Source organism: Capsella rubella, unplaced genomic scaffold (assembly GCF_000375325.1).
Source record: "Capsella rubella cultivar Monte Gargano unplaced genomic scaffold, Caprub1_0 scaffold_8, whole genome shotgun sequence".
Taxonomy (NCBI): Eukaryota; Viridiplantae; Streptophyta; class Magnoliopsida; order Brassicales; family Brassicaceae; genus Capsella; species Capsella rubella.
Window position 1 is genome coordinate 582845 of NW_006238916.1, and position 24721 is coordinate 607565.

A 24721-nucleotide genomic window follows, 5' to 3' on the forward strand; every position below is an offset into this window, starting at 1 on the left:
GAAAAGGAAACTATAGTTCTTTTTTTTTTTTTTTTTTTTTGGTAATGGAGAGGGAGAAATCTCCCTCATTTTATTACGAAATATAAAAGAAATCAAATACAAATTCGACGTGGAATCGCAGTTCCACGCTCATCATCTCTAAAAAGCGAAGCTAAACTAGTAGGCACAGAGCCAAAAAAATGAAAACCCAAAGGAAGGTCATACGCATAATTAGCTAAGCCGTCCGCAATGCGATTGGCTTCGCGATACACGTGAGTCACCCGGACATTCCAGTCCCTAGAAATATAGCCATGGCACAGACGCACCAGAAACGACAAAGGATGAGTTGCACTAACCCCTGTCGTGAGAAAACCAACTACCATCTCCGAATCAATCTCCATCTCCAACCGAGTAACCCTCTTCTCCCAAGCTGTGTATAACCCATAATACGCACCCCAAAGTTCTGCCAAAGGAGCAGAACATATCCCTATATTGAGAGAGAAACCGCACACCCATGATCCGGTCTCATCACGAAGCACTCCACCCGCTGAAGCCAGACCCGGATTACCTTTAGAAGCCCCATCCGTGTTCATTTTAAACCAACCATGACTTGGGCGAATCCACGCCACCAACCGCTCCACCCGCTCCACCTGCCGTTGTGAATGCTTTAGGGCTATATTGGCGTCAAACACTTCCTTCGCCGAGTCTTTAAGGAACTTGACCCGATCCCGGCAAGTACCCGTAGTACCAAATACATTGCCGCATCTCCACTTCCATCCCCACCAAGCAGCCAGGCTAAATAGGGTAGACCAAGCTGGATCTTTGCCATCAAGATTATCATACAGCCATTCCAAGGTGGAAGTAGAAAAAAAGTGATGAATTTTCCCCGGTGGTACTAACCGTCTCCACACTCCAGCCATGGCCGGACAATCTCGAAGAATATGTATGATAGATTCCTCGCCCCATTTACAGACCGTACAAATAGCTGAAGCGCATAAATGACGTCGATACCTCTCCGCATTCGTCATTAAGACTCGGTGACCAGCAAGCCAAAGAAAACTCCGTACTCTCTCCGGTACCGTGGCTTGCCATATCCGCATCCAGAACTCCTCCATACTTTGTCGTGGTAATTCATTCCTGGTTAGCTTTAGATAAGCTGATTTAACTGTAGCTAATAAAATGAGAAATAAAGAAAATGAAATTAGATGACCAAAAAAAAAAGTAATTATAACTACGTAACTAATAATTTTAAAATAAAATTCTTTTTGAGCAATAAATATCTTCATTATATTATTTGACGTTTTTGAGTCACTAAAAACTGAAAAACAAAAATATTATTGTAAGTAATTTTATTTCATCTAATTTTAGAAAATTAAACTTTTGTCTGTTATTTCATCTAATTTATTACTTATTTTTTTTGTAATCAATTTTTATTTGGTTTATAAACTGAATATACGTTCAGAATTTAAGTATCAATTAAAATGAATAAAAAGTAGGTCTGTGTATTTTATTTTTTTTGGTATGCAAGTTTTTTTTTTTACTTTTGTAGAAATAAAATAATAAGTTGGTGTAATTTTATGGAATTTTACGGGATAATACTTTTGGAAGTAGTTTGTATATTTCCAAATTTGAAAAATTATTTCCTTTCCCACAAAACCATTATTAAGCAAAAAAAATTGAAAGAGAGAAAAGAAAAAAAAGAAGAAGAAGAAGGGTTTCTTGATTACTTAAAAGCCGAAGAGACAAAAGATCATATTTTTCGCTCTTTCCTCTGCTTGTTGATTCAGCGACAGTGAAAGGTTGAGAGAAATCGAAGGTTCTGAGTTCATTCAGAAGAAATGGGTTCTTCATCTTCCGGCAAAAAACGGAAAAGGCAGAGAAAGAAAGAAGAAGAAGACAGTAACGTTAACGCAGATGCAATCCCGGAGAGTTCGAGAGAGATTGTTCAGACTATGAAGGAAGTAGTGAATTGCTCCGAACAAGAGATTTACGCAATGCTTGTTGAATGCAATATGGATGCTGACGAAGCCATTACTCGTCTTCTTTCTCAAGGTTTCTTTCATAAAGTTTCTGCCTTTTTGTTTTATATTAGCTTTGAAGTTGTTTGGTTGAAAGTGGAAAAGAAAACAGAGCAAGGCTTGTTTTTTTTTTCACTCTGATTGTGATTGGTATGTTTCTTGAGTAGTTAATGGAAATTGAAACCTGGTGCTAGTGATAGTAATGTTTCTTTGTTACTTCTGCATCTATCTTGTTAAGCTTCTTGCCTCATGATTCTTTGTCTTCTAATTGATTTCTGACAATGTTTCTTTGATTACTTTTGCAGATAGTTTCCAGGAAGTAAAGAGTAAACGAGACAAGAAGAAAGAGGTTTGTTTTTGTGTACTATATAGATTGTTCTGTGATTTCTAATGTAAAGCTTGAACCTTTTTGTGTCCTACTTCACTTATTTTTCTTAGACCAAGAACTTATCGGATTCTCAAAGAGTTGGTAGTAGCAACCAGAATTGTGACTTGAGGAATGGTGGTGATGGTTATCTTGGTGAAGGTAATGAGCTGCATAAAACGTATTTTTTCTTCTATGGTTCTGTATCTTAACAAATGTCTAAACTTATCAATGGGTTTGGTTCAGAGACGAGTGATGTGCAAGGAATTCATAATCCTGGTCCTCCATTAGACAGGTTCAATCTCTTGTAAGTGCCTTCATTTTGTCAATTGTTTTCTGATAATTGATGAAGTGGCATGGAAGTTAATGACAGGTTTACCTTCACTATCTGTGTCTATACAGTGATGTATCAAATGTTGAAACTAAGAGAGTGCCAATAAGCTCAGATGAAGCCGATCCTTCGTTATCTGTGCCATCTTCTAGGTTGACATCTGCTTTGGGATGTGTTACCTCTAGCCAGAGAACAATGGCGGATGTTGTGAAGAATGGTTTAGGCTCTTTGAAAGAGAGTGTAACAGCTCCTGTCAAGGATCTCTTACCTGAGAAGCCAGTGGCTCCTAATCTATTTTCTAACTCAGTTGAGTCTGCTTCTAGAAGAGATCAACCTCAAGAGTCTGCTTCGGTATCCAACCAAAACTTCCGCGATAGTGACGATGGAGGCTCACAGTTGTTGTGTGACAATGACAATAACAAAAATGACGAGACTTGCCAAGTGCAAAAATGTTCTCTTGAGCATAATCAAAGTGAGATTACTTTTCTCTTATAAAACCTGCTAATGTTTTCTTTTCCTGATAATGATGTTTCATGTTCCATTTGTTCCTAATTCAGCCAAAGATCCACCGGCGCCTGTTAATTCAGACCAATGTATTAAAGAGTCACAGCATTTGATATTTGGTCGTTTTGGTTCTTGGATTAATGGATCTGGCGAAAATAACAGTCTCCCATTACAGTTCTTGAATGATGACTCACAAGATATATCCGATTTTGCAGATGGAAGCTCACAGTTGTTGTGTGACAATTACAATCAAAGTGAGATTATTTTTCTCTTCTGAAACCTGCTATGTTATCTTTTTCTGATACTGTTGTTTCATGCTCTATTTGTTCCTATTTCAGCCAAAGATCCATCGGTGCCTGTTAATTCAGACCAATTTATTAACGAGTTACGACAAATGAGATTTGGTAGTTTTGGTTCTGTGATGATTGGACCTGGCCAACCCAGTGGTCTCCCATCACAGTTCTTGAATGATGACTCAGAAAAAACATCCGCTTTTGCAGTTGATTTGCCGCTCAGGCACCTGAACTTACAGTAAGCCATTTTTTTTTTAATCTGCTCTACTAGCTTGATACGTTTTAATGATATAATGATCTCATAAACATTTTCACAGAGATGGTGAGTGCCATGAAGAGGAAGAACAACAACTAAAGACGAATGTTGCTAATGAACAAATGGCACATCAAGTCAACTCGGATGCCCCTCGTAGTTACCATTCGTCCCCATACTGTGATCACACAGAACCTACTCAAGAAAATCAGTACATGTCTTCATCTGCTACAGATTTCACATTTGATATTAGTCAGGTGTTCAATCCTGTGATAGCTCCTTCAGAAAGTGTTAATACCTTCCCCAACGCTATGGTAATAGAAACTGCTAGCTTAATTGCTTATTCTACTGCATCATAATTCACAACTACTCATGCTAAATCTTGTGCTCTATAAGAATCCTAATTTCTCTGAATCAAACCAATTGTGTCATAGTATGAGATACTCTTTACCTTATATATGTGCTTTCTTTTGGTCTTCTGTTGTAGCATCAACAAGCATACACGAGGGAACTGAATCCTTGGCACTCAGCTTCTCCTCTCATTCAGTCAATGCCTACTGCATCTTCACTTGGTCGTAGGCTATCAAGTTCCATGAACGAGGTAACTCTATTTCTTATAAAGCACCAATCTAATTCCATCTTTAAACGACTTTTCTTTACCAGGCACTACTAATCGCTTCTATCAATGAACCACAGATAAATCGGCAAACCATGAACCACCACCTTTACTCTCAGCCGAATGTTCCTTCAGGGGATTATGATAATAGGATGAACTATCCTTGCCCTCTGCCAACACAGAATGATACCTACGACATGCCAACATCCTCATTTCAGCAACATGGTGGTAGTAACAACAACGCCTACCATCAGCCTTCCATAGATGCACCGCTCTCTCTGTACAGACTCAGTGATCTGCGTCAACCAGCTGTGGCTGCTCTTACTTCCACCCGCAGTTCTGCTTACGGTTCCACTAATGGTTTGGCTTACGGTTCTGCTATGTTGAGTCATAACACTGAGAACTCGAGGTTTGAGCATGAATATGACTTCCGTGCACAGTTTAGCAATCACTTGTCATCACTTCAGCATCAGGTAAATTCAACACATCTCTCATTTTTGTCCAGCTTTTCTCTGTTTAATTGGTTTGGAGAATGTTATAACCAGAACTCTGTGTTTCTTATTTGTGGTTTGACCTTCAGAATGGGAACTCAAACATGTGGACTCCTCAAGGACACAACGACTCAAGAAGACAGTATCGCAGCGCAGTCCCGGGTCATCAGAATCAGCAGTCACTGAGTTTCAGACATAACCAACAACAAGAGGAGCGTTACAGAGGGATTGGTAATGTATCTGAAAGAAACAGACGTTACTATGCATCTCTGTACCAACAAAACAATAGAAGAGGAGATCCATCTAACCAAATCCAACAACAACATCAATGGCGCTAAGAAACTACAACTAACCAAAAACCGACCAATCAAAGCTTAATTATACTCTGAATACGTTTTCACACTGACGACTTCTTATAATGGTCTTTTTGGCTTTTACTAACCATTCTTTGTAGTGTAAGCTACTTAGTTTTGTTAATATTTATATGCCTTAGCCTTTGAATAATCTTGTTTATATAATACGTTTGACTTCTTGTCATCATTTTTCACTAAAGGCTGCAAACAATCATTGACAAATACAGTATAACGTGAGCTCGATGAACTCTACATGTTTGCTTTATTGGAGCTCTTGACATGATTGATCTCTCACAACTGCAACTATGAAACCTTAAAATATGTAGTAGTCACCTATAATGTGTTTTCCTTACATGTGTTGTGAAAATGAGAGGTAGCGATATTAGTGGTTTTACAAATTGATTTTGAATAATATAATCAATTGTTTTCATTCACTTGATTTTTGTGATGAATTTTTCAGTGGACGTATTCATTTTGATTATTATTTTATTTTTTTCTCAAAATCCGAAGGTGTCAAAATTTGGATTAAAAAAGATTTTTAAAAGGTGTAAGAAAATCTCAAAATATAACATTCCGAACCACGTGTCATCTGATAGGGCGAAAACGACACGTTGTGCCGTTTTTGTGATTCTCGGCTAGAAAAAGACACCGTCCCGTTGACAAATATAGTTGACCCCTTCAATTTTGTTTATTTTTATTGCACAAGTTGGTTAGTGTTTCTAAAGTTTATAGGATTTGACCCCTTCATTTCCAATATGACTAAATCTCACCCAACACAATACATAAAGTCATTAACTGTTTAAGTACGCATATAACGTACAAAAATTGTTTATCTTCTGTATTTTGTATTTTCACACCAACGAATCCACTATTCATTATTTAAAATGGTTTTTGATTAAACATTTTCTTCACTAACTTTGAAATGTTACATAATGATCTTACTTTTTTCGGATGTTTTACAATAATTTTGAAAATAAATTTGAGATTATGAACTCTAAAATTATTAATATCTCTATGAACAAGATTATTATGTACTTTATAGTTTTTGTCAACAATTGTACATATCGACAGTTTTACTCCAAAACTAAACTTATTACGTTGACATCAACAAAATTTGTAGTTTTACTTCTAGCTACCAAAAATATGACAATTTTTTTTTTTTTTGTAATTTTACTTTCTTTTTTTTTTGTCAAACGTAATTTTACTTCTATGTATGAAAAATATGTTCTTCATTCCAAATTTCCAATCAAACTTGTATTTCATTTTCACAACTATTCTTGAAGTACAACTTTGGTGGGGAAAAAAATTATATACTTATATTGTGTTTTTTTTTTTTTGGTTGCCTACTTACTTGTATTGTTTTGAGTTTATACAAAGGAAATCGAACTTTAACATTCTTACAAACAAACAAATAAAAACAAAGGAATTGGAAGACTGATTCCTTTATTTACTTAGAGAAGTCTTTCGATTGTTTGCAAAAATCAACAAGAACAAAAAGTCTTTGTCTGAGACTCAGTACATGTACTTGCCTACTTGGAGTTTGGCTTTGTCGCATGTATTGGTCCCTCTTTATACCTCCATATCATCATATTGCTGATCATCATTTATCCACTTACATCAACGGATCAACCAAATATTTTCTCTCCAAAGTGGAGAAAACTTTTATTTTCTATTGACAACAATCATCTTTTGGTTTAACTCATGAAAAGTTGATAGTAAGAACTTTAGAAAGTTTTATGACCCCATAAACTTCAATTCAATTTTTGATACATGGAATTGTTTGTTATGGTACTAATTTATAATTTAGTTGAAACATAGGGTTTGTTCATCAAATAGTTCCAAGTAATTATAAACTAAAGGCAAACCTAAGTGGCAATGTCCCTCCCATTCATGTATCAATCATCTTAATAAAATATGCAAATTTGTAACAACATATACAAGTACAACTATCCCAATATGTGTCAATCAACAGATCATTTCCTGAAATTATTCTATTTTATTATTATTAAAAAAAATTTATCTCTTTGAAAACTTTCATCCTATAAAATCACAGTACTTAATTACTTATGAGTTATGAACCATTCTCAAGAATAACACTGATAAGCAAAAAAAGCCAAATCATAAACCCAAAAAGGTTCAATCTTTTGGTTTGGTGGGGCTTCAGAGTTCAGAGTTCAGACAGAAAAAAAAAAAAAAAAAGCTTCTTCTGTCTCTTTTATCCAACTCTTCTCTCCACAATTATCGGAAAACCACCCTGGTTTTCAGAAATCTCTCAACTTTCCGGTTTCCCGGCGAAAACCCAGATGGCAAACGACGGTAACGGCGACAACAACAATGACCCATTACGCCAATACTTGATTATCCCAAGAATCAACCAACCACCGTCTCTGTTTCCTTTACCGGAACACAATGACGTCACGATTCCGATGCCAATGACTCCTTCTCAGTTCAAAAACCAATTAATCTTTGGTCCGTTCCCTCGTCCTCAAAAAAACTCATCTCTTCCCGTCGACGTGCCTTCTCAAAACCCTTCTCCTTCATCCTCTGCCACAACTTCCTTCTCCGATTCAACAGACCTTCTCCTCCCACCTTCCGAGCCTAATGTAGTACCGGTGCGGAAACCTAAACCGACTCACCAATTCCACCGGTCTAAAACAGCTCCGGCTATGGCTGCAATCAACGATCTTTCTCACCCAAATGATCAGAAAACAGAGCAATCTGATTCAAAAACAATTGTAAGACAAGCTGTTGCTTTGCTTGTTGTGTATCTTTCCTTAGGTGTTCTTATCTATTGGCTGAATAGAGATAACTACAATGTGAGTAAGACTCATCCTGTTGTTGATGCTTTGTACTTTTGTATTGTTACAATGTGTACAATTGGGTATGGAGATATCACGCCGGATAGTATGGTGACGAAGCTGTTTTCGATCTTGTTCGTGCTTGTTGGGTTTGGTTTTATGGATATATTGCTTAGTGGAATGGTTACTTATGTTCTTGATCTTCAAGAAAACTATATGTTAGAAGCTGCGAGGAATGAAAGCTTGGATGACAGGGAGAAAGCAAGATCGTATATAATCGATATCAAGAAAGGGAGGATGAGGATTAGGTTGAAAGTTGGGTTGGCATTAGGTGTTGTAGTGTTATGCCTTGGATTTGGAGTTTTGATTATGCATTTTGTCGAAAAAATCGGGTGGTTAGATTCGTTTTATTTCTCGGTTATGTCGGTTACTACAGTTGGGTACGGTGATCGGGCTTTTAATACATTACATGGTAGGCTTCTTGCTGCGATTTGGTTGCTTGTGTCTACTTTAGCTGTTGCTCGAGCGTTTTTGTATTTGGCTGAAGCAAGAGTTGATAAGAGGAATAGAGAGAGGGCCAAGAAAGTGATTGGTGAAAACATGTCTATCTCTCAGTTCTTTGCTGCGGATATCGACCACAATGGCTGTGTTAGGTACTCATTCAACTCACTTCTTATCACTTTCCTCGCGTTTGCACCATTTATCGTTTCCTAGTTGATCTATAGGTATCGAAGCATTTTTTTCGCATTCGATTCAATACATAGCTTTGCTAGATTCGTATACATATCCTATCTAATTGCCATGAACATCTTTGACGAGTATCACGTGATCTTTAGTATAATTTTTGTTTTCTTGTATGCAGTAAAGCAGAGTATGTGATATACAAGTTAAAGAAGATGGAAAAAATAACGGATAAGGACATTAACCCGATTGGTAACCAGTTTGACAAGCTTGACAGAACCAATAGTGGAAGGATTACTCTATTAGATCTCTTGGAAACCAGCACTAATGACTTAGCCACTGCAACTTCTGTTTAAGAAACACCACATTACAACATATGATTCAAAAATTACAATGAAAAGTCCACTGCAACTTCTGTTTTACATCTTGTGTGTCTTGCCCTTTTCTTATAATAGATTTGTGTCACCTTTTCTTCCAAGATGATGATGAGGATGAAGAGTTGTAGTGGGGTTTTTTTTTTTTTTGTAATATCTGATTGATTGAGATACTTCAGTTTGATTAAAATCTTTTGTTCATAAATTTCGAAAGCGTGTTAATGTTGATGTAAAGATTGATATTTAAGGATTGTAAAATGAGAATCTGAAGAGATAAACTAAAAAGTAGACTCGCACGACCTTTTCAAGACTTTCTCACAATGGAAGTAACAAGCATGACTTACATAAACCACATGTTTACTACAAATCTTTTTTTTTATTTTTGGCTCAACTTCAACTTTCATTAACCAAATCATAGTACACTTGGTTTATCGACCAATACATTGCTTTAAATCCAAATGACTTTAACGAGTACAATTTAGGATCATAGTTCTCAAAGGAAAGAGACTCCTTCGCTACTCGATCAGCCACGCCATTACATCCCCTTGGAGTATAGACAATCCTAAAGTCTTGAAAAGGTGCTATTACTCAAAATCACCCAAAACTAAACTTAATCATAAGAGAAAATTAAACACTATAGAAAACCATTTTTTTTTTGATAACTCATGAGTGATCCCAAAAGTTTTCTAGGCCCAAAGACTAATCTACTGGGGGCGGGGAAAACCATGTTAAATCTCGAACCCCCGTGGCCAATACTACTCGAACCTAGAAAACCATTTTGATTCAAGATAGGATTTGAGAATCGACACTATGGTCAGTATAAGAGAAAATCTTACACAAAATGGTTAGATTTTAGGAGTATTTTTTTTGTTTAGATTATTTACTTTTCATTCTCAATATATATAGAATTTCTATTTATTTTTAAAACATATAGAAGAATTTCGAGTTTTTGACTATAAACATGCGCCTGAATTGGATATCTGTTTTCAGCAACATGAGGAAAGCATTTCAGTAGGGAAAAGTTGAAGTGTTAAAATTCCAGAGATGGATATGGACTAACGTTCAGGGGTATGTGCAAGACCGACTCCAGTAGAAGAGAGTCCTCGGAGAATGTCATCACTGGTTTGTTTGCGGTCGCCATAAGCAGTGATGTAGACAGGACCGGAGTAGCCTAGTTTATTGAACGCAGCTTCTATACTCGGACGGACATTGCGAGCATCATAACCCTCAGGAATTGGACAGTCCATCATGTCCCACCACACAGCTATTTGAGCTGTCGCGTATTCAGGCTTGGCCGAGTAGTTCTTTCCCCACGTCTTCGTTATATAGTTAAGTTCTTGACGGATAGGGTTTATAACCTCCTGCGAGTGGGAAATACTCTCAAATAGTTAAAGACAATGTATTTAATGCAAGCAGAGAGAGAGGGAGAGAGAGGCTTACTTGCACTGCATGCTTTCTACTCGAGAGATGCTTCCTGAAACGCAATACGCTTTGGTTCTTGAAACGGCAAGATTTGCAATAAAACGTGGCAGGTGATGATTCACTAGTGGTGCACATGTCCTGAACACTGCTCTTGGGCTCAAGTAACTCTTTCCAGATCCACTCTCCACAAGTTAGCAGTGCCGAAAGCTACGGGAACCCTAAATGGATAAGCCAGATAAAGGTTGTATTTGGTATGCTGTTGTAGACGGGCTAGATCCCAAGAGAAGAATTCTCGCCACTGATCGGATATGAGCATCATTGTAGCTGGAGGTGGATTATGATCTCGCCACTCCACCATATTCGAATACATGAGTGAGCATGTGCTTTCTGTTTCAGTCAAAAAGGGACTTGATGATCATAGTTGTTCAACTTTACACCACAACTAAATTCAGACATATCTGTTAATTAGCAATTGAGACAAACCGGGTTTGGTTTGTGCAACAGTGACTCCAGTGGAAGAGATAGGACCAGAGAAGCCTAGTTTCTTGAACGCCACTTCTATGCTCGGACGGACCCGAGTAGCATCATAACCCATTAACCCTCAGGAACAGGACAGCCCTTCATGTCCCACCATACCGCTATTTTAGCTGTCACGTACTCAGGCTTCGCCCTATCATTCTCAAACATCCTCTCAACCTAAACAAAATCACAGGCACAAAGTCCTCAATCTTCTTCTCTAGGTTTGAATATTGCTCTCTATAAAATATACACCAAACTAACTAATGGGCATATATTAAAGCCCATAGAGTTGTGGCCCTCAATGAGTCAGCACTTGCATGGGAAGGCCAATTAAGGAATATACGAGATCCAGTGTGATTCCTGGAGGCTAGAAGCCCAAAGAGCAAGGAAGTTTAGATGACACTATTGAGGGTTTCTACAATAAGGACTTCGAATTCAGAAAATCTAAAATCTCAAAGCAGCATTTTAAAGAGTTTATATCGGATACAAAAGCCTTGATGATTAAATGTTATACAATACATCAAAAGATTTTTAAAACAGATGAAACTCAAGCACCAAAAGTTTGAAAGAGTCAACTATGTTTAGGGCGTTGGTGGCACGAGTGAGTAGCGATCATTCTGATCAAACCTTTCACCATTAGCTCCCTAATTTGGCTCCTTGCTAATAATCCGTTAATCTGTATTTTTAACCAATTTAACATGACGTTTTTTTTATTTAGGGCCACAAAAGTCCAAATATAAAAATTAACAATTAAAATCATTATAAAATAATGAAAGAAAGAACTGAAAAAATCAAACATACATATATGTGATATATGATATTTTTTCTTTGATTTAAATTATTTTTCGGTACTATAGCTAGCGGTTTGTGAGTAGATGTATCCCATTATAAAATTCGAATTTCGGAGTCACGGATGTAAGTTCAACGATTTTGTATTTACATGAATGAACATGAATATGAATCTATTAAGTTTAATTTAAAATTATATAACATAATTAAGAGTATTTTTTTTTTTTTTTAACTATGTATGTAGTTACTTGTCACATACCTATCAAGAAACCAGTTCAACTATGGCGTTAGCCGCGTAGGTCAACAATCTCATTCGCAAGTTCTCATATATCTTATAGAATCACAATCATTTATGTTAGCATTTACTAGACTTTAATAACAGTTTCAAACATTAAAATATCATGCTATCTCAATCATGACAACTATTCAAACCAAGATGGTGAATGAAAAAATCGTACTCAACAACAACAACAAAAAATCTTGAAGAAGTTTGGTGCATCCGTACATATTCCGCGAAACTGGTCGTAAATTTCAACTGCGAACACATAATTTTTGTTTCTTTATTTTATTTTCATCCCTCATACTGTTGACAGCTAACTTTGGTGATTTACAAAACTTCAAATATGATAAACTTACCCTCTTGGATTCGAAGATGCGAGATTAGACACTGTAACTAGTATAATTATTGAAGTTTTTGGTTCTTTGAGTTAGAGAATCATGACTGAGTTGCTTCCTTTGGGCCATCTCGAGAATCAACTATTGTAGTATAGTTTAATTTTGTCTCGAAAATGTTTTTTCATCATTAGTCACTTTTCTTGGAAAAAATAATGGAGTGACGATATTGTAATTTTTTGAGACATGATCAAGAATAGCTATACATACATGAAGCTTTTTATATTTTAAGGTATACATACACTATTTTAAAATAGTTAAAAATCTATAAAAAGGAAATAGTAAAGTTTTATTTTGACCACACAATATGTAAAGTCAATTTATGTTCACTTCTCGTTGTCATTTTCGGTTAGGAATCATGTCTCTTTTTTTTTTCTTATGAAATATATATATGGCTTCAGTTTCCACTTTTTTTTTCTCGAAATAAAATTATTTTGTCGTGTTGACAAATAGAAATAGTATTAAATATTAAAAGTATTAATAAAGATCTCTATACCTATAATAGATACATATGGCTATATAATAACATATATTTCATGTTTAATTAGTTTTATTATTTAAAAATGTTTTTTTTATGCTTGATGAGGAAAGTTCTAATGTGAAAACTGAAAAAGAGATTAATATATGCAGCATGAGTCGTGATGACGTTTTTAAATCGTCAGTATTTCGATCATAATCAGATTTTTAAATACAACAAATAAATCCAAAACCTATACGTATATATAGATATGAAAATCCAAAAAAATACTAATGTGATTATTCCGTATAAATTGGTTCTACGTCGAAACTATACGGATACGTATGTTGTTGTCGCAATTGAGTCCTTTGACTTGAAATATTAAAAATTAAAAACCTAAAAACGTCTTTGATGATATTTATTAGGGTTTAGGGAATTACATAAAATCCAATATTCCAGCACGTGCCAGGTCATGTGTCGGTTACGGTCAAACGCCGGTGCCAATAAAATAACACGTGTCATCCTTACAACCCCATAATCTTGTTTGACTTTTTTGACTTGGCTCTTCTTCCTTCACATTTCACACCAATATGACCGGGAGACTCACTATTTCCGGTTACCGGTTAACCATTTAGTCATCTACTCATGAGCCTTCCTACACAACATGCAAGCTTTGTTCTCTACCTTATTCCACAAATGGTAAATTTAAGGAGACTTGTTCTTTTGTGCTTCGGATTCAATCTTTTTTTTCATACAGAAAAATAATTTTAAATTTGATAGAACCAAAGGTTGGTTAACCGATAACCGGAACATTGCGGTTTAACAAACAAAAAAAAAGAAAAATTGATAAATATTAACTACTCTTTTTTTTGGTCGAATCTACTTTAAGACCTTAAAAATAAAAAATATGACACTAAACATATTCATATAAATATGACACTAAAAGAACCCTAAACAGATTCATAAAAATATTAACTTTTCATGTCTTAGTTTGAAGACCCTCAAAAGAGTAGCATACTAAAAAAGAACCCAAATTTGTAAAAGAAAAAAAGATATTTTTTCTTTTTGTTTGGTCAGAAAATGAATAGAGAGGCTTGAAAGATGTTTTAATTATGGTAAAATGGCTTTTTCTTGTGTGTTCATGTTCACACACTAAAGCGTTTTCAGAAACAAAATGACAAAGAAAGAAGTATATGTTTCCTCACTCGAGGCCACATTTGTAACTCTCGAATTGAGGTGGTAAAATGCTTTTTCGTCAACTCAAACTTTATAAAAGTTATCATTACTTTAAATACATATATAAAAGTCATTCAAACCTCTTTTTGAATCATTCACACTTCAATACTCTTCTTTTCCATTCAACCTTTAGATTTTGTACATATCTAAGCCAAACAAGAAAAATATATATAAAAACGCTATTTACTACTATATTTTATTCAGCAAGACGTATTAAATAATATATATTTTTCAAAAGGCATAAATAAGAGACGACCCAAAAGTCTTAACACCCAAATGTAGACCGACTAAAAAATTTCATTAACGTAAGCTTCTTCTTCTTCTTCTTCACGCTCCTCTCTTTGTCATTTTTTTTTCTTTCCTTTTTGGTTTATGATTCCTCTCTTTGTTCTTCATCATGTCTAATGAAATCAAAGATCTTAACAACTATCACTACACTTCATCGTATAATCATTACAACAACATCAATAACCAAAACATGATGAACCTCTCTTACGTTTCTGGTCCATCTAGTTATAATGCAAACATGATCGTCTCATCATCACAACTTGGTTTTGATCTACCTTCGAAGAACTTGAGTCCTCAAGGAGCGTTTGATTTGGGCTTCGAGCTTTCTCCATCTTCTTCCGAGTTTTTTAATCCTTCGATCGATCAAGACAACGGTTTGTATAATGCTTTTAACTATAATAGTTGCCATAAGAGTCAAGAAGTTGTCGGTGGTGGTGGTTGTGCAACAACCATTAAGAGTGAAGTTAGGGTTTCACCATCTCCTTCTTCAAGTGAGGCTGATCATCATCCCGGCGACGATTCCGGCAAGATCATGAAGAAAAGAGAAGCTGGCGATGGAGGAGAAGATGATCAACCTTCGCAGAAAGTGTAAGTTTCACATAAGTTTCGAAAAAAATAAAGATAGACATATTTAGTATTCACATGAATCATGATCAAACTTAGCTAGTTTATTTGTTTTTATTACTAACATAAAATCTTAATTAGGTGAAAAATTAATAAAATACATTTCTTGTTTTTTTTTCCCACTTTCAGGTCTAAATCAAGAATCGTTTTCTTGAAAATGATTTTCTTGAAATCAAGTTTTTCACTTTAATATTGATTTCAATTTCTTTTACACGAAACAAAAAATATAGAGTTTGCATATCATCAAATGACATCTTTGACAACACCATCGAGATTTAAATTTTGATGAGAATATACATATTGCAGTTGTTAATATTTTTTTATTATTAATATGTATAGGTAGAATTAAAGTTTGATATCATAATAATTGAAAGAATGACAACTAAAATTATTTCATTCATATTTTTCCGTAATACATAATCTAATAGTACTGATTCATTGGGACTCTATTCTGCTATGTGTCTGAAAGATTGTATATTCATTTTTTCGTACCTATAACATAATTATTGATGCATAAATCTTATCCCTAAAAGAAACCACTTAAACAAAACAACGTGTCCCATTTATCACGTTAAGTCATAACACAATCATTTGATGCCTTAAGCATTATTAAATGTAGTTCCAATGAATCAAAGTCAAATGTACGGTACGGTGCCATAAACAAGAGATATATGGTCCAGGCCCTAATTAAGGATTTTTATTATATGGTTTTCAGAGTTAAGACGAAGAAGAAAGAGGAGAAGAAAAAAGAGCCACGAGTCTCGTTCATGACTAAGACCGAAGTTGATCACCTCGAAGACGGCTATCGTTGGAGAAAGTACGGCCAAAAAGCAGTCAAAAACAGTCCTTATCCTAGGTAATTTTAATTTATATCGCGCACTATAATATATACTTTATATCATAAAATAAATAAAGGGTTTAATTAGTTTATTATTACATACTAAAAAATATAGATAAGTATTACAAAATGTCTAGTTTTGTGTAAGTTTTTTGGTTTTTGAATTCTTGATCATTGTTTTTCACTCAAACTAATTTCTAAATAAAGGGTTTAATTAGTTTGTTATTACATACTAAAAAATATAGACAAGTATTACAAAATGTCTAGTTTTGAGTAAGTTTTTTGGCTTTTGAATTCTTGATTATCATTTTTCAATCAAACTACTTTCTTTTTACGTTTTTAGTTTATTATATTTGAAGGAAAAAAAAAACTAGACCAACTTAATTTTGTTTGTTTATTTTTCTTATGAAGATTCCATCTAAGGCCTAAGCATTTCTTGTAATCTTGGATTTTATATTTACTTGTTTATTTTTCTAAAAAATTATAATGTTTATAAAGATTGAAGTTTTCTTAAACTTTTATGATGATTTTTCAGACTAACATAAATATATTTTCATTCAATTTAATTTTTCTTCTATTCATTTTTTATCATTTCAAGATCGACATCCACAAGAAACATTGGTCAATTTCCTCTATTTACACTCATTATGTTTTGGATTCTGACATTGTTTGAAAAGTCTTATTAATTTTGTTTATATATGACAAAGGAAGAAATTTTAAAAATACAATTTTGTAACTGACATTACAAGTCGTCACATGCAAAACACAATGTATACTATAATGTCAATTACGTGAACAGGAGTTACTATAGATGCACGACGCAGAAGTGCAACGTGAAGAAGAGAGTGGAGAGATCTTACCAAGATCCAACGGTCGTGATCACAACTTACGAGAGTCAGCACAACCACCCTATCCCGACCAATCGCCGCACGGCAATGTTCTCCGGAACCACCGCAACTGATTATAACCCATCGTCGACTCCGATATTCTCCGACCTCATCATCAATACTCCAAGAAGCTTCTCAAATGATGATCTCTTCCGTGTGCCATACGCTAGTGTGAACGTGAACCCTAATTATCATCAACAACAACAACAACAACAACAACAAGGATTTCATCAGCAGGAGAGTGATCAGTTCGAGCTCTTGAAAGAGATGTTTCCTTCTGTTTTCTTCAAGCAAGAGCATTGACGATATAAATAAGAATATATATATATATATATATATATATATGTATAGAAACAATTCGGATGCATAAATAAGTGATAGCTAGTGTTATTTATTTTTGCATGTAACTAGCTATGTTTTTGTAACTAGCTATAGGATATATATTGGATATACTGTAGTAAGCATAAATATGGAGTACTCCTTTCGACTTATTAAAATATTTTTCTTCTTCTATGAAGTAATTTTGTTACATGAATATAGAAGCAAAGATCCTTCATGGGTCTCTCGTTTTCACTACTTGCTTTATATATTAGCTAATGAGGAAAAGGACGACATAACATCATATCTAAAATCTACTTGAATACTAAAGCAATGCAAATAATTTTTTTTTTTGGTATTTCGAATCAAAATTTAGACTCGAAGATTAGATTGAACTTAACTATATATATATTTGATCACAAACCCCACCTAAAATATATACGCTAATTGATTATGCGTAAGAATTAAGGAACCAAACTAACGAGTAATGAGTTTGATCGTACATATTAATGAGATAGATATAATACAATTTAAGATATATACTTGTTAATACAAAGGAACACATTATTATCCATCTTGGAGTATCATGTAAGGGATGTGACAAGTTAGTTGCTTGACAAGTACATCTTGAGGTCAGGACATGTTGGATCCACTAACCACAATTGTTTAAATAAAATTCGTTCCACGATCATTTTCCATATATTGTCAGATGGGATAATATAATAATAAATTATTTGTTTTTTTTTTTTACACATTTCGGTAGCATCGAAGACGAGTAGGTCGTGTACAATTTCCACAAAAATTTCAAACCCACCAAAATCAAACATAATTTTCATCTAGTTTTCAAGATTTGGAGTTTTATTGTTTCTTTTTGAAGTTTCTCTACTCCCGAAATGGATTCGATCGAAGTTGTTGTTATAGTTGTCACTTGAAGAAGTTAAAATAATTAATTTGTTGGTCAAGTTCAAAAAGGTTAATATTAGATAATCCCACAGAGACTCATCATGCAAAGTGTGGGTTCGAATTAGTCCCAAAATTGGTGAAGATCCAAATATGACATAGTCAAAATTAAAGATCCAAAATAAAATTAAAGACAGTGAATGCCCAACTTGCTTAGACCATGTTTATTGGTAAGTTTTTAGCTATAATAAATTTTTGTTAAAAAGAGTTCTTACCAATAAACATGCCCCTCTTATGTTCTAGTTAGTGATATTTTAGAGACATGGAACTAGCTAGGCGTAATCTCGCTTCCTTCAAGATCCAAATCACACTAAAAACCAAAATTACATATATGTCTGAAAATGGGAAAAAGGTCGGAATCAGACCGGATAAGATGATGAGTTTCTTTTCATACTTGAAACATTGATAAAAAATTCAAATCTACAATCTAAACATATAAATATTAAACCAAAACCAACATTGATTTTGATGATTTCAGTCAACTATCATCTATTAAAAAAAATTGAAGCAACAAATCGTAAAATTCTGATTAAAACATCAAAACTAAAAATTAACAGTTAATTGAAATGATCAAAATAAATATTAATTACGGTTTAGGTTAAAAATTTGAATATTTTATAAATTCAGTTAATAGACGACTATTCTTTCTTTTCTTTTATTGACTAAAGGAGACTATTATTCATTCATCATAGTTTGAATATATATAAAAAAAAAAACATGCAACAAATTATTAGAATTGATTTTGATGTTCCGTTCGAGAATAGGGGGTTGAAACGGACTGTGTTACCGGATGGTTATGTTGTTACTATCGTAATTAGACTAAATTGTAGTATTGTATTGTACCAAATCAAGCTTAGGTAGGTTTTAAGGAAATAAATTGATCCGTTTTGGTAAATATTGAACTCTCTACAATAATTTTTTTTTTTTTATTATTATTAAAAAAACTTTACTAATTTGAGTGGAGACGGAAATAATATTGCGGAGGAGTCACTGTCTCTAACCAGAGAGACTAATCGAATCTGCTCGGAAAGAAAAAACTCAGTCGCCGGCGATTGAAAACGACGGCTCTCCGAACCTCTTCTTATCTCTTCTTCAAGCAAACACTTTCCACATCTCTCTTTCTCTGTATCTATCTCTGCTGATATTATTTATTATGATCGTCTCCTAGAGAGATCACTATCTCTCGGAAGTTTTTAACAGAGAAATTGCTAAAAATGGTGGATCCGGGACCAATTACGCCAGGCCAGGTTCAATTTCGATTCATTGCTAAAGGGGTTTATTTATTTATATGGAAAGATTGAATCTTTTTAGTGTTATTTGATTTAGGTGTCGTATTGCTATCTAGAATTTATAGAGTTGGGTATTTGGAATTGAAGGATTTGTGACTGTGATCTTTGTGAAAGCAGCTTCCTTGATAGTAGCAAGTCAAGTAGTATTCCTGTTAGTGGCTGATCAAGAAGTCTAGCAATAGCAAATACATGAAAAACTGAGTCTTTCTTTGTGACGTTCTATTAGCTTTGAATCATTTAGAGTTTGCTGGATACTGACAACAATCTACAAGATTTTAACTTTGTTTGTGAAACTTTTGTAGGTATCTTTTCTGCTTGGAGTAATACCAATTTTTGTTGGTTGGATATACTCCGAGCTACTTGAGTACAGGAAATCTTGGGTTCCCTTAAAACCGTAAGTTTTTTTTGCAATGTGATGATACTCTCAATAGTGAATGTAGCAGAGTTCCTCTATCGTGCTTCGTTTCTTCCCAAATGAGAGCCTTGAAAGAAGAGTTGCATTCTTGTTATGCAGGCACTCAGATAATAATCTGGTTGAATTGGGAGATGTAGCAGAGAAGGATGATGACAAAGCTGATTTGTTGGAGGGAGGTCTTGCCCGATCAACATCGTTAAAGTTTCATAATTCATCCATCAGAACAAACATAATTAGGTTGGTCGGTGTTACCAGCTCTCAAGTATCCTAGTTTGTTTATTACAATTCTTCAAGATCCTCATGCTAAGGTGTTTTGATTTTATCGAATCACAGGTTTTTGAGTATGGAAGATTCGTTTTTGCTGGAACACCGTGCAACGCTGAGAGCAATGTAAGTGAAAGTTACCTCAAGAAATGGTGATAATCTCATTGTTCGTTATCTTATATTAACATTCATAATCATACCTAGGTCGGAGTTTGGAGCAATTTTAATCTATTTCTATATCTGTGACCGCACAGAATTGCTTGGAGATTCTACTAAGGTACCCTTGTATTTCAGACTTTTCAGTCGCTCTGTATCTCAACTCCTTGAAGTATGTATTCTTTATATATTTGTTTTGCTCATGGGACTTGGGTTTTATTTGACAGAATTACAACCGCGACCTTTTCCTTTTTCTCTACGTTCTTCTCATTATAGTATCAGCCATGACATCTCTCAGAAAGCACAATGACAAGTCACCTATATCTGGGAAATCCATTCTTTACCTTAATCGCCACCAAACTGAAGAGTGGAAAGGATGGATGCAGGCAAGTTTCTCTTAGTAATTGAAAATATTATCATTGTGCTGTTTTTCATAGGTTACTATAATTTGTAGCTGCTTTCGATATAGTTTTCTCATGTCCTACTTTTTATCAGGTTTTGTTCTTAATGTATCACTACTTTGCTGCAACTGAGATATACAATGCCATCCGTATCTTTATTGCTGCTTATGTGTGGATGACTGGTTTTGGAAACTTCTCGTACTACTATGTCAGAAAGGATTTCTCTGTTGCACGTTTTGCACAGGTGATACCACTCATTCGACGATAAATTCTTGTTATTGTGCTTTTACTTTCATCTAATTTTTTTTTTTTACAGATGATGTGGAGGCTGAACTTCTTTGTAGCATTTTGTTGTATCGTTCTCAACAATGACTATATGCTGTATTACATCTGCCCAATGCACACTCTCTTCACTTTAATGGTGTATGGAGCTCTGGGTATCTGCAGCAAGTACAATGATATAGGATCTGTGATGGCTTTGAAGATATTTTCATGCTTCCTCGTTGTCTTTTTGATGTGGGAAATTCCTGGAGCTTTTGAAATATTCTGGGGTCCATTAACATTCTTATTAGGTAGTTAAATTCTCTGGATCTGATCATACTCTCTATATGAACTGACACAAGTCATAATGAAATTTGATGGGGCCATAATATTTGGATATCGCTTGTGAATAACTGCAGGTTACAATGATCCTGCAAAGCCTGATCTTCATCGACTGCATGAATGGCACTTCCGATCAGGCCTTGACCGCTACATATGGATTATCGGGATGATTTATGCCTATTATCACCCAACTGTAAGCTCTTTAACAGAAGAACATATTCAATTTTGTTTCTGTTGATGTAGTGTTAATGTGATAAAACTTCAAAACTTGGGATCATTCTCTAGGTAGAGAGATGGATGGAGAAGTTAGAGGAGTGTGAAACAAAGAAAAGACTATCCATAAAAACCACTATTGCTACTATTGCGGTGCTTGTAAGTCATTTCAGTTATCTTTTTTTAGTTTGTTGATTGCACCACTCATTTATAGAAAGTAATAGAAGATTATTCCTATTTGTTCACATTTTATAGGTTGGCTATGTGTGGTATGAATGTATCTATAAGCTGGACAAGACCAGTTACAACATGTATCATCCATACACATCTTGGATCCCAATCACGTGTGTGCATACAATCTCCCTTTCGTGTTTTCGTCTTTCGTGTTTTCACTTGCCGAAACTGTAACATGACTCACCATTTGGTTTTTGGGTTTTAGTGTTTACATATGCCTTCGGAATTTCACCCACCAGCTACGGAGTGTCTCATTGACTCTCTTCGCGTGAGTCAAATATATATAAGCTAAAGCCTGGTTTAGTATGCTTGCCTGATTTCCATGTAACAATTCTCTTTACATTTCCCGGTGCAGATGGCTCGGCAAGATCACTTTAGAAACTTACATTTCCCAGTTTCATATATGGCTAAGGTTTGTTTTCTGTGACTTAAAATCTTGTTTTTCTGAAAGCCTATCACATCTTTTGTTGAATTAAAGACACCAATTTTTCAGATCAAACATGCCTGATGGGCAACCAAAATGGCTTCTCTCTATCATTCCGGGATACCCTATGCTGAATTTCATGCTCACAACTGCGATATACGTCCTCGTAAGAAACCTTAACTTCTTCTCTCCCTTTCTTTTCTATTACCAAACGTTCTGAAACATCTCTATGTGTTCTTGCTCCCCAGGTATCTCACCGTCTCTTTGAACTAACCAACACACTCAAGACGGTTTTTGTACCCACAAAAGACAACAAACGTCTCTTATCTAACTTCATAGCTGGGATCGCCATCGCTCTTCCTCTCTATTGCTTCTCATTCGTTCTCCTTCAGATTCATCGCTAAAAAACCGTGAGTCCTTAAATCATTCTCGTTACGATTTACGCTTAAAAAAGAAAATCTAACTAAGGCTCTGTTGATTTCTTTCTATCATTTACAGGCAGAAAGAAGTGTTTTTCTTTGTGGATCATCTTCGTGTGCACATTCAGCTTCGGAGGACGTTCGTTCAACATATGCAGAAACCAACATATCTGTCAACTTCTTTGCTCTCTATTGCCATACGAAATCGAAGTGAATGTTTATATAACAGAAATGTATATTTTTTTGAAAATGCATGCTATATAAAATTTTGGTCGAATTGCAAATCTCTTTAAATAGTCCACGACAAAGCTAATCAACCAGAGTTCGTTACCTTTTTAAACATTTATGTGTAAGAAACAATTTTCTGATTCCAGTCCAAACAGTTAAGCATGGAAACAACGACGAGCCTAAACATTGCAAACCTATGTTTTTTTTTTTTCAGTTTAGAAGTTGTTCTGATCCAAGTGCCAGGGACTCACATCCTCTTTCCAACACTTTGACCCAAGTAATGTTCCCAATGCATCAAAACAATTTTAACACACATTACTTGAGAAATCATCGTCTCGTAAAATGTAAGTCGGGAAATATTTAGGAAAAATATCCATTAAACCTAAAATGCCATTGCAATCAAAATATCAATAATAACAAAAAGAACTTCAAACATCACACATTTAAACCAACAGAGATTGTTGATAATTAAAAAAAAAAAAAAAAACCCAACAGAGATTGTAGTTCTTATATCTAGATTATTATGTACACAATATGTAAAAATAAATATTGAACGAGTTCATATATAATAATCAGTTATGTTAATTAATTTTAATTTATTTCTCAAAAATTCTCAAAAAATATAAAGAAAATAAATTTACTAAATATCAATAAATATTTTACACTTTTATTTATTATAATAGTTACAAAGTCAATATACATAACTTATTTAAATATAATATACATACATATCTCTTTAGATCTGATTTCATCTAAGGAGTGGCGATTCACAAATGCCATTTCCACTTTTTTGAATCCCTTGGTATCACTGACATAAGAGATAACGTATCTAGTCTATCTCTTTCTATTTCTATATATATGGAAAGTTGCATCATTATCATATGATAATATAGAAATTGAATTAGAAAAGAAGAAAAATAGGAGGTTTGGGATGGTTTTTCAATTTTCTAATGCGTTGGTCATCAACCAAGTGCTAAATTAGTTTCACAGCTAGGCTGGTCTTTGGATTAATAAAGCCAAATGTTCCCTATCATTTTCGGCCACCAATTTTTTATAAAAAAAGTAAAACTAAAAATCATTCTCAAACAGCGTATTTTCAGTACGGACCAGACCCGTTGGGAGAGTAAACTTTCTGATTTCCGAATTGATTGGAAAAGAACTCAAAATTGGACTAGTTGTTACTTTTAGACCAAATAATCCTATAACTAACCTAGCTCAAACTTTGAGGGAAAAAGTGAAATTTGCGTGATAAAAAATATATGTTAGTTTCGAATAAGCTGGATATGATGCTGAGGAACATATATTATTTCCATAGTGTTAATGTTTCCCTAATCTTTCTTTGACAATTCATGTTGGAGTCTTCATAAAAAAAATCTTGTAAACCAATACATGAGACAGTGGTAAAGGAAAAAAATCACTGGACCTTTGGGCATTCAAACCTTACCTAGCCAAGATCGCCTATCAAGATTTGATAATTGGACAGTTTAGTCATGGTCTTTGAAAAATCTTTGCGGAACAAATCTTTGTCAGAAGCGTAGGCGCTCACCCATTTCCATGTTTGATAGAAACGTCCGCTATTACAAACTTTGATTATCTGTGGGGCAGTGTGTTAGACGAATTTATTTATTTTTTATTGTTCAAATTTGATAATAATTTTCTTATGTAATTTAATTTGTTATTTTAAAAATAATTTTCAAACTATTAAATACCTTGGGCAATGTGTTAGTTTTTATGAACAACTTAAACTAAATGTTTGAATAACACTATTAAAAAAAAAATCCAAGATTAATTTTATATTTAAGTCTCTTTTTATATTCCTCTTAATTTTAGATATAATTCTAATGATTGCAAGGAATAATTCTAATGATTTCATATATGATCTGATAAATCTTTTCTTTGCTTATACAATTTGATGGGAAAAAAAAACATTCATACTCTTCATCATCTCTTTCTTAGTTCACAAGCTTTTTTTCTTGCTCTCGCTATCACACATGTACGTGTATACACACA

The 24721-nt window shown here is 34.4% G+C and overlaps 4 protein-coding genes and 1 pseudogene across 5 annotated transcripts; 4 read left to right on the plus strand and 1 right to left on the minus strand.

The window, feature by feature from the left end:
* The first annotated feature begins 1718 nt into the window (after positions 1-1718).
* Positions 1719-5325, plus strand: LOC17876047. Of its 2 annotated transcripts, none has more exons than XM_023777798.1 (11): positions 1719-2031; positions 2303-2346; positions 2436-2523; positions 2608-2668; positions 2764-3164; positions 3250-3450; positions 3535-3727; positions 3807-4056; positions 4230-4343; positions 4439-4831; positions 4939-5325. In XM_023777798.1, exons 1-11 carry the CDS (start codon positions 1818-1820, stop codon positions 5185-5187), a joined length of 2208 nt encoding a protein of 735 aa, XP_023633566.1. In that variant the 5' UTR covers positions 1719-1817; the 3' UTR covers positions 5188-5325. The 2 variants fall into 2 exon arrangements, with proteins under 2 accessions (XP_023633566.1, XP_023633567.1); XM_023777799.1 differs by having other exon boundaries at positions 3412-3450.
* A 2180-nt stretch (positions 5326-7505) lies between these two features.
* On the plus strand, positions 7506-9166 carry LOC17876797 (two-pore potassium channel 2). Its single transcript, XM_006279558.2, has 2 exons — positions 7506-8653; positions 8863-9166. The coding sequence occupies exons 1-2, from the start codon at positions 7506-7508 to the stop codon at positions 9035-9037; spliced, it is 1323 nt and encodes a 440-aa protein (XP_006279620.1). The 3' UTR covers positions 9038-9166.
* Positions 9167-10110: 944 nt separating this feature from the next.
* Positions 10111-11164, minus strand: LOC17876632 (annotated as a pseudogene).
* Positions 11165-14371: 3207 nt separating this feature from the next.
* LOC17875189 (probable WRKY transcription factor 8) lies at positions 14372-17304 on the plus strand. Its single transcript, XM_006280713.2, has 3 exons — positions 14372-15026; positions 15778-15918; positions 16700-17304. Exons 1-3 carry the CDS (start codon positions 14548-14550, stop codon positions 17088-17090), a joined length of 1011 nt encoding a protein of 336 aa, XP_006280775.1. The 5' UTR covers positions 14372-14547; the 3' UTR covers positions 17091-17304.
* Positions 17305-19036: 1732 nt separating this feature from the next.
* On the plus strand, positions 19037-22771 carry LOC17875446 (protein REDUCED WALL ACETYLATION 1). Its single transcript, XM_023776980.1, has 16 exons — positions 19037-19312; positions 19657-19748; positions 19869-20006; positions 20103-20159; positions 20238-20310; positions 20417-20575; positions 20685-20834; positions 20907-21162; positions 21271-21386; positions 21479-21565; positions 21662-21750; positions 21846-21908; positions 21996-22052; positions 22134-22230; positions 22313-22474; positions 22563-22771. The coding sequence occupies exons 1-15, from the start codon at positions 19280-19282 to the stop codon at positions 22466-22468; spliced, it is 1623 nt and encodes a 540-aa protein (XP_023632748.1). The 5' UTR covers positions 19037-19279; the 3' UTR covers positions 22469-22474; positions 22563-22771.
* The last annotated feature ends 1950 nt before the right edge of the window (positions 22772-24721 follow it).